At 33.2% G+C, this 10,582-nt stretch overlaps 1 protein-coding gene across 4 annotated transcripts in view; it reads left to right on the forward strand.

Annotated features, from left to right (window-relative positions):
- The window catches only part of LOC142229476 (inositol-trisphosphate 3-kinase B-like), an 83,660-nt gene extending 73,962 nt beyond the window's left edge, over positions 1-9,698 (forward strand). For all 4 annotated transcript variants that reach the window (XM_075300038.1, XM_075300037.1, XM_075300035.1 and 1 more), the window contains 4 exons: positions 4,910-5,159; positions 5,282-5,550; positions 8,313-8,423; positions 8,490-9,698. In XM_075300038.1, coding sequence (XP_075156153.1) covers positions 4,910-5,159; positions 5,282-5,550; positions 8,313-8,423; positions 8,490-9,047 — 1,188 coding nt within the window. In that variant the 3' untranslated portion in view covers positions 9,048-9,698. The remainder of the gene's footprint in view (positions 1-4,909; positions 5,160-5,281; positions 5,551-8,312; positions 8,424-8,489) is intronic.
- The last annotated feature ends 884 nt before the right edge of the window (positions 9,699-10,582 follow it).

The following is a 10,582-nucleotide window of genomic DNA, read 5'->3' on the forward strand; positions in this document are numbered from 1 at the left end:
TACACCAATTGGACAAACACAATAATTGGATCTGAGAGCGACTCGTGGCCGACCCCAAGGAAAATTTCTTTTTTTTCCACATTCATAGTCGACGTAATATATCTGAAATGCAATGAGAGAGTTATATTAGGTGAAGTCATACCAGGGTTCGTGCCTGGAATAATTTCAAATTTATAGATTTATTTAAGTTCTATTCCTTCCGGATACATATCCACATACATTTTCATCGATTAATCTATGTCAATTTGAGACTATCAATGCTTAATCCATTGGATTACTTCATTAAAAAAAGACATTAGTCTTCTCTTTAACATTCAAGTGTCAAGACATTTCAAAAGACACATATTAATGTATACTTGATGCCAATGTAAAGAGCTTTTTAAATCACTGCTTTTGTTGCAGTCTTCCTATTGACAACAACAATAACAATAATAAAAATATTCATGTCCACCCGCATACAGTATCATTCCAACAATGGCTGATCAATTCCAATTTGTCTAAACAACAACTTTGCTAATGAGAGCCTTGTTCAAACTGACACTGATCGACATGCAAAATAAATTTTGAGGTGTGTTTCGTGGCACCAGGTTCACTGGTCGTTGGTGTGATTGTGCTTGACTTCATCCTATACGCTTTTCACAACGCAACCGGAGCCTGCACTACCGTTCGCGAGTCTACCGCTATTGTTCGGTGTACGATTTTACTACGATCATCATCATTATGGGTGTAAATGCAGCGGCAGTGCCACTGACAGACAGTGTACTATCAGTGTTGGAGGTGGAGGATTCTGAGTATTCCCCCAGTTTTTGGTGCTTTGCTTGTCGCCATCGTTTGTTTTATATTTGAATTGACGTCAATGGGTGCTTTGTGTTCAGAAAGTTTTTTTGTTTTGTTTTGTATTCGGTTATCTTGTTTTTTGTTCCCATTCCCGAGCGCCGACATGTTAGGTAAGGGACGTCTATCGAAGGGTACTGCAGCAAAGCTAAAACAAAACACACGGGCTGAATTCCATTGGTAATCAGCTCACATACATGGAAGAATAAGGAAGCCTGAAAATTAGAAACGCAGTAGAACAAATTTGGAAAATAGGCTTTGAAAGCTCCGAAACAGGGCCATTAAAGATTCGCCATAGAAAATTTCTTTTCGTTTTCTATCAAAACACAATTGTCATCATTCCATAAATTAATTTATTAATTCTAAGAACGAGCTTAAATGGATGACAGTGTACACTCTGAGTGAATCAGTGGTGTCCAGGCCCACAAGTCATTGGCCATGAACTTTATTAATAAAGACCAATCAACACCAGTGCCGCCGCCATCCAACACCCACATGCTCATAGTGATATGGAATGATCTTGGTTTGCGGAGAGTGTATGTGTGGGGATGCCATTGTATTCATTATCGGACTACATTCATCGGCATGTCTAGGGGTTCACATCATCCATCCGTTCAATTAGCACGCTTCGCCACACTGGGATATCAACAATGCAAATGTTTTGTCAATTGGATATAAACAATTAAGGTTTTTGTTTTGCAATATTTCAAAGGCAATTAAAAATCAAAATAGGGGAAGAAAGTAATGCTTATCTGGATGCATTAATTGCTCAGAATAAGCTTGTGGAACTTTTCATTGGATTCGAAAGACGAGTGATTTTCAATTATGAAGCTGTAAAGCAATTAAGATGGATGAGCAATTTTACTGTAATTAGAATAGGATATATTATTTGTTGGCTTGATTAACGTTTGACACTGTGTCAATCCGTGGTTGATGAGTCTAAAGTTGAATAATGAGTAAACCAAATAAGCAGTTCGATATCTGTATATCTATACGACTGTAGGTCAAAGTCGCCTCGCTAAGTCGCCATACAAGAGATGCATTGTGACACCTTCTGCCGAAATCATTCTATAGCATGCATTTTTATTTTTGTATACGCCGTATCTTGGTGTACTATGCAAAGCCACACACCCTAAAGTGATCCCTTTGAAATTTTACAAACATTTTTCGAATATATGTAAAATTACAGTATTTTCGTTTCTGACCAATCCAAAACTTTTTACGTTTTTCTTTTTATTTAAAATACATATTTTTTTTTAATACACTTTTATGTGCATTATATATTGGTCAATAAATAGACATGGTTGACTGTATGCGTTACTTGTGTGCTGATGAGTATAGCGATATTTGTGGGTTGAGAAAAGAGCCACATGGACCAGTGGATGGTATGACAAAAATATTTTTTGGATTCAGTCACGAAATTAATTGATCCAATCAATTTTTAATTGAAATTTCTTCAATCATAATTGACCAAAGTCAATTAAAAATATTTTTTGGATTCAGTCACGAAATTAATTGATCCAATCAATTTTTAATTGAAATTTCTTCAATCATAATTGACCAAAGTCAATTAAAAAATTGATTGATCCCAATAAAAAATTAATTGATACTATTCCTGATTGTGATTGATTTTTATTTTAATTAAAACATTTGTTATTAATTAAATTTTTAATTAAATATTATGGATAATTCAATTAAAATTTTAATTTAAAAAAATTTGGTTCTATTTTTGTCTGTGTGGGTTTAAAAAAACATATGGTGGTACGATTCTCCGTTCGGACTAAAAATAAAATTTAAAAATAAAAAATTAATATTTGCTTCTACATTCTTTGCATTACAGAACAGAAAGTTTGAGAGCTAATTATAAACAATGTGGAAGTGAGAAAGATATGAGGAAGATGGAATTAACCAGAAAAAAAATTGAGCTAGTCTTTCTTGTTATTTAGTGTATGGTACTCATCATGTTTATTACAAAAAAAACCTTTCTGAGAAAATTCCAAACATTGTTAGTTTGTGAGTATTCAAATCGCAATCATTTCTATATATTTGTGTATCACATTCTGCAACCTACACATGTGAATAGTGGTATCATGTACTAATATTTGCTCAATATTTTATCTCACTACGAGTACATCTTGAACTAACAAGAGAACCAACATTGTGGATACTATGAAGTAAATTTTAGCTGCACCCAAAGAAAAAATACTTTCCTATGGAACGAAATTTTAGACAAACGAAATTTCACTATGACATAAAGTATTTTCATTGAGAGCAAATAAACCTGAATTCATGACAAACGTTGTAACAATGGTATCTAATCTGTTTCATTTGCTTCTATAGAAATTTGTTTAGCGCCAAAACAAATCTTCGTTTGTCTAAAATTTCGTGCCTCAGAAATGAAAACTCTTCTTTTCGTGTAACAAAAGAATAATTCATACAGATTCAATAGATAAAATTCACGTGGTGAAATAAATCCCGTTTTGGATTGAAACCATAAGTCGATACAAGATTGGGATAAAATAAATTTTGACATACATATATTTGAATGTTTGCATCCATAAACATATCAAACTTCTTATTATTGGAATTGGAGTGTCGATATTAAAAAATCGTAGATTTTAGAAAACAAGACTGTTTTTTTGTTTAAAGTAAAGTAAGTAAATTTTTGATGTAAGATTTCAAAAAATTTAGCTAAAATCTTGTTCAATAGATTTTACACAGTGCCTTTTCATTCACTTTAAAGAAGGTTTTATCTAAATCAGCAATCCATAAGTAATGGACAGACGTTGTCTAGTAAATCTAATTGATCTGCATTGCAAAACGTCGACTCAATAAAATCTCACCAATGAGGGATTTTCTTAAAAGATTAATATCGAATGCAATATTTTCAATTAAAATCACATTGTAATCAGTACCATTTAAGACTCACTTGTATGGTTATCATTTGATCACCCCATTCAATGGTGACTGCATTTAGGAAGGCATTTGATGCTACTCTCCCCTCGTCTACTTTAATATGAAATGCATACAGGTGGATTTATATGAAATGGCATTGCCAGGCCTCAACACTGTTGGTGGCGGCTCCTCGCGTGGCACTGGTATTGGAATGAATGTTAGGCCATGTTTTAACCAAATTTGTTATTGGCGGTCTGTAAAATGATACAAAAATATGTTGATTTCATGTTAAGACATAGTCTCTGTGTCCAATGGTAATGGCGATTGTGCTCAGCCGCAATGGCCGAGATATTGCTTTTCAGCAGCAATTAAACCAAGTAAATTTTTGTTAACAGTTTTCATGGAACGTGTTTGGCATAGAGAATATCATTTACATGGCCTGCTGCTTGGGATGGCGTTTGGTGGTTCTAAGTTCGTTGTTTTTATCTCGGTAGCATAGTTTTTAGGGGTCTCAGTTACATTGGCCACATTCAGTTGCCATTTACAAATTTGGTTTAATTTGACAAATTCAGTTAGTTGTCGGTGGCAATTGCGTTAGGGGTCTCAACACCATCTCTAATCACTTGGCCTGCTGATCAGCGCCAATAGATACGTTTTTTGTGCGTTTTTTTATGTCATGTAAAGCCTTTTTGGTTCACGTTTTACTCATGTTTCTGGCAAATAATCTAATGTTGATTAGCGTATGATAGTTGTACAGCACGTGCTGGTATTCAGCGTTTGTTGCTAGCATGTTTGGTTAGTCAGCCAACTATGTAGCTGGTTGGTTGGCCCAAGCTTCGGTAGGTGACATTTAAGTCAAATTGGGTGCTAAAGATCTTTGGCGGGTAAATGATATTGCCCAAAGAAGATTTGTAAGAGACTTGATAGTTGCATCATGTCCCCAAAGATTTAATTGTTGCCGATGGGGAAATCACAAAAATTATGAAAGAAAACTAGTTGAGGCATAATTGCTATAACTAAACATTGTGAAAAGTTTGATCAGAATGATTTGTTTGCTTAAGTAGAAGTGGTATTAAGCATTTAGAGTCTTCACCACTGCTACTTCTTAAAACGGTGAATAACTAAACTGATAATTATTGTTTTGATTCTTGCTTATTTTTTATTAAATTATTTTTTACAGCCTTCTGGTTGGCGAAAGATACGCAATATTGTACAATGGACTCCATTCTTTCAAACCTACAAGAAACAACGTTATCCCTGGGTACAATTGGCTGGTCATCAGGGAAACTTCAAAGCTGGCACCGAACAGGGAACTGTTCTCAAGAAATTGTGTCCCAAAGAAGAGGATTGTTTCCATATATTAATGAAAGATGTTTTGAGGCCCTATGTTCCTGAGTACAAGGGCCAAGTGACCAGTGAAGATGGTGAATGTAAGTTAAAGCACGAATACCCAGAAAAATAGAATATGATCACTGTAATAGTAATTATAAATAATATTGCATATTCTTTTATTGCCTGTGAGATATATGCTTCACCCGTCCATTTTTTTCAGTATATCTCCAATTGCAAGATCTTCTTAGTGATTTCTATCAACCCTGCGTTATGGATTGTAAAATCGGGGTACGTACCTACCTCGAAGAGGAATTATCCAAGGCCAAGGAAAAGCCAAAATTGCGGAAGGATATGTATGAGAAAATGATACAGATTGATCCTAATGCCCCTAGCGAAGAGGAGCACAAGGCCAAGGGTGTTACCAAGCCCCGCTATATGGTATGGAGGGAGACCATTTCGAGTACGGCCACATTGGGTTTTCGCATAGAGGTAAGTTATGAAATCTTCATTATTAAAGGTTTGATGCACTAAGAAGGATTTTGATTTTGAAATAATTGAAATTTCCGTCCGTCTGTCTATTGTAGCTACTTTAAGTTTATGAATTCAGTCCAGGTATCACAGTTACAACATTACTAACCAAAAGTTTAAGACAATTCTATCAAAATTAAAAATGTTTAGTTTTTGATTGAATTTTAGATGGTGGCAAAGAAAGAATTAAAATTTGAAAGAAGTGTTTTTTATGTATCAGCAGAATACCATCGCTCGGAATAGGCTTTTTGTATGGTTAAATATCCCTTAATTTGTAATTGAGTAAAATTTTTGTTTTGTTATTGTTGGTTTATTCTTCAATCATTTTGTTGTTTTTGATTTCAGCTTAAAACCATGCATTGACTAAACTACAAGTGTAGCTTAACCAACAGAGGAATAGAATGTTTGGGCAAAGCCCTATAGACTGCAAGATGGATTGGATGGACGCATGTTTCGGAATTACCACATTCCTCATCAGCATCCTCTACTTGCAGCACAACTATCAACCAATTATCAGAATAAATACAGGTAGTTCACTAAACCCAAAGTGAACCACACTTGAACCTTCCGAAAAAGGTTTATGATAGCCGGCCTTTGCCGAAATAAATTTGTACAAACATAACTCTTTTCCTTTGTAGTTTAGTCCATGCTTGGTTTTAAGCTGAAGTCAAAAACAACAAAATGATTGAAGAATAAACCAACAATAACAAAACAAAACGATGAAGTAAGAGGAAGCACGCTCAAAATAAAACCAGCCAACTGCACTCAAATCGATGATTTGACAGTGTCAAAGGAAAAGAGATATGTTTGTACAAATTTATTTCGCCAAAGCCGGCTACCATAAACCTTTTTTCGGAAGGTTCAAGTGTGGTTCACTTTGGGTTTAGTGAACTGCCTGAATTTATTCTGATAATTCGTTGATAGTTGTGCTGCAAGTAGAGGATGCTGATGAGGAATGTGGTAATTCCGGAACATGCGTCCATCCAACCATCTTGCAGTCTATAGGGCTTTGCCCAAACATTCTTTTCCTCTGTTGGTTAATTGGTTGATGTTGTGCTGCAAGTAGAGGATGCTGATGAGGAATGTGGTAATTTCGAAACGTGCGTCCATCCAACCATCTTGCAGTCTATAGGGCTTTGCCCAAATAAATTTGACAAACATTCTTTTCCTCTGTTGGTTAAGCTACACCCTCACAAAAAATCGCTTCTGTAACATATACTCCCAAACATATTTTGCTTCAAGCATATACATTTTTGGGTATTGCCCAAACATTTATATGTTTGATCTCTACCAATATATAATATGTTTGAAAGCATATTGGTCTAAACAATATATGTTTGGGTAGTCTAAGTTCCAAACATTTTGTATTTTTGCATCCAAATTCAATAATGTTGTCTTCCAAAAAACAATATGTTATTATGTGACCATATAATATGTTTGGAAGCATTTTGCACCCAAAAATATTATATGCTTAAAAAAAATTCTCCCAAACAATATTGTGCTCAAAATTTTATTTATTTATTTATATATTTACAATCATAATGAATTATGAAAATAAACAGGTAATATAGGTGCTAACAACATAGGTTTTCGACCTGAATGCTCAAAATTTTGTTTCTGCCCAACTGTATATTCCCCGACATCTTTCTCACTTCCACGAGATTTTTTAGTTTTTAGCACCTTTTTCTGTAATACAAACATTGTAGAAGAAATTATTCAATTTTATGATTTTTTTTATTTTAATTTTACCTTTTGCCGGACGGGGATTCGAACAGCGTACCACACGGTTTGTAAGGATCAAAGAAGTAGCTGATCAATTGCCCAAGGAAAAATAAAATGTTAATTTTGTAATAACAAGCAACAACCACCAACTTAATTCAATGTCGCTCCCTGTTAAATAGCGCTCCAAGCTACTAAACACATATATGTTTATAGGCTATTTCTAAATTAATATATGTTTGCATTCAAGCATATTATATTTACAAACACTTTATGTCCCAAACATAATATGTTCTAACATATTAACATATATGTCCCAAACATGTTATGCTAGTTTATGAACATTATATGCTTGCACTCAAAAATATTGTGTTTAAAAATTTGTGTTCCAAACATATAATGTTTATAGCCAAACATATGAAAAACAGTCTTTTTCAACCGTGTACACAAGTAGTTTAGTCAATGCATGGTTTTAAGCTGAAATCCAAAACAACAAAATGATTGAGTAAAATGTTCAAGAATGTACGATTTTATCTTGACATCTAAAAGTGAAAAGCTAAAATTTTTAGTAGAATTCTAACTGTTGTGGTAACCGTGATAGGTGTATAGGTTTAAAATGTATAACACAAAGGAGATGTATACAATATCATACGATAGCTTATCTAGTATTTAAGACAAGTGAATACAAATAGATTGAAAGCCTTCTTCATTTTCGTTAAATGCCAGAAAACGTTTCGTTTGAAAGTTCTGTGATTCTAAAACAATAATAATAATATTTTGTTTTTAATTCTGTTGTGGTAACCGTGATAGGTGTATAGGTTTAAAATGTATAACACAAAGGAGATGTATACAATATCATACGATAGCTTATCTAGTATTTAAGACAAGTGAATACAAATAGATTGAAAGCCTTCTTCATTTTCGTTAAATGCCAGAAAACGTTTCGTTTGAAAGTTCTGTGATTCTAAAACAATAATAATAATATTTTGTTTTTAATTCTGCAGGGTATCAAGAAAAGTGATGGTACCAGCACTAAAGATTTCAAAACTACAAAATCTCGTGAACAGATAAAGGCAGCTTTTCGTGAATTCATCAGTGGTTTCCCTCATGCCATGGTAAGTGAAGATAAATTATAACAATATCTTGGGTCATCTAAGTGAAGAAAACTCTATTCCTTACAGCCCCGTTATCTTCAACGTTTGCGTGCTATTCGAGCCACTTTGGAATGCTCTGACTTCTTCCGCAGCCATGAAGTCATTGGCAGTTCTCTTCTCTTTGTCCATGATCGCAAGCAGGCCAATGTATGGCTTATAGATTTTGCCAAAACCGTACATTTGCCTGAAAATCATTTTATCGATCATAGTAGCACGTGGAAGGTGGGCAATCATGAGGATGGCTATTTGATAGGCATCAATAATCTCATTGAAATCTACAGTGAATTGGAAATGGAAATAAATACAGCTTCTGAAGCATCGAATTCTTTATCACCATCATCGGCATCCTCATCGGCCTCAATATCGCCCAAGAGGTCCATAAGTGAAACGAATGTGGAAGAACCTCTTACGGAGCCTTCGATTGATGATGCGCCTAAGGTACGAGAGCAAACACAGCGTTGTGATAATTCGGAGGAAGTAGAAAAAGATTTAGCTGCTGGTGGTGATAGAAATACAATTTCCGATCTCCACAAAGCTGAAAACAATCCAAGCGATTCACGAAAAACAGAAGAGCCAGCAATATGAAATCTTCTCCGAAATCGATGAGGGAATAATATATTTTTGCTTAACTTATATTATAGCTTAGATTAGTTACTCTTAAATTATATTTTCAACAAATACCTTTATTTATAAAACAAAGGTAGACTTTATATGTATTTGATATACACTTGCATCTATACATACATATATATTATAACAATTCTAAGCACTTTTTGAAGACTGAAATGTAATAATTTTTATTCTAATATTATTACATTGCCCATTATAATAGTAACTAAAAAAAACTTTTTATTAATTATTAATTTTGTAGCAATATTTGTTTTGGTTTAAACAAAAAAATATATTGACTAAATGCAGCAATAAATAGCATATCCTAATCCATTTCCGTATGAATTAGTTATTAGTGAAATAGTTGTGTTCCGTTTCATAATACCTTTGGTATGATTACTTTATATTATAATATTCTATAAATTATTATTAATATATATTCTTAATTATAAATTATGACAGCATTTGTTGAAAATTCGCTTAGTTGGTAATATAAATATTTTCAAATCGAATGTTTACAAACAAAAAAATATATTTTATCTTACAAGAATACTAATAAATTATTTCGTGTATAAAAATTATTGTACATTTTGGCAAAATTATAATAAATTAATATAAATTATGAAATTGTTTCATTTTTTTCAATACGGATAAAAGATAATAATAGTGTCCACCTATATTTCAACCATGAAGACATGTATTAGTGGAAATTTTCGAATATTGAACTCAATACGTTTGCAACACTCTGAAGTCAAGATTGCGGTTCTAACTATCACAATCGCACTCAAAAAGCAGTGAACCAACCAAAAAGGAGAAATTTTGGTTAATTTTTGGAGACAATTTTAACTAAACTTTATTACAACTGCAGATGTCACGCCGATTTCACAAAAGTAGGTAAATACTTCTTTGGAAATAACTATTTGATTTCATTTGTTAAAGAAAATGTCGTAGTTTGAAGAAAAAAATTGGAGTTAACAATTCCAAAAATGTCTTTAGTGCCATAAGAAGTTCAAGATGGGCGAATTTTTTAAGATATGCAAATTTTAAGAAAATCTGAACGTAGTAGTAAACCTGTGTACTTCGTTTGTGTATAATTTTTTTCCATTTCATTAGTAACTAACATACACAAAAAAGTCAAGGAAAGTTTCTCAAAACATAATAATTTTGAACTATAAGTAGAAATAAATGGGATTTAGAGCCATATAGGGTGTGGGAATATGACCCAATAGTTCTTTTTGGAAATTAAACTACTGGTCACGTAGGATTCTGTTTATTTTTAAGACTTTCTTACTTTTTTATGGGAAATTGACCATTTTGTTGATTTTCTTTTTTTAAAGAAATTAATGGAAAAATTATCGCCCGATCTTCACAAATATGACGATATTTTCTTCAGAACTAAACCAATCGTATTGAAAGACTTAATTAGTACAAAGAAATTTTAATATAGCTCTCATACATATGGATCACACGCTCTCGATTGAGAGGGCGATATTATCCCTATTTCTCAATCA

Source organism: Haematobia irritans, chromosome 3, assembly GCF_050003625.1.
Source record: "Haematobia irritans isolate KBUSLIRL chromosome 3, ASM5000362v1, whole genome shotgun sequence".
NCBI lineage: Eukaryota > Metazoa > Arthropoda > Insecta > Diptera > Muscidae > Haematobia > Haematobia irritans.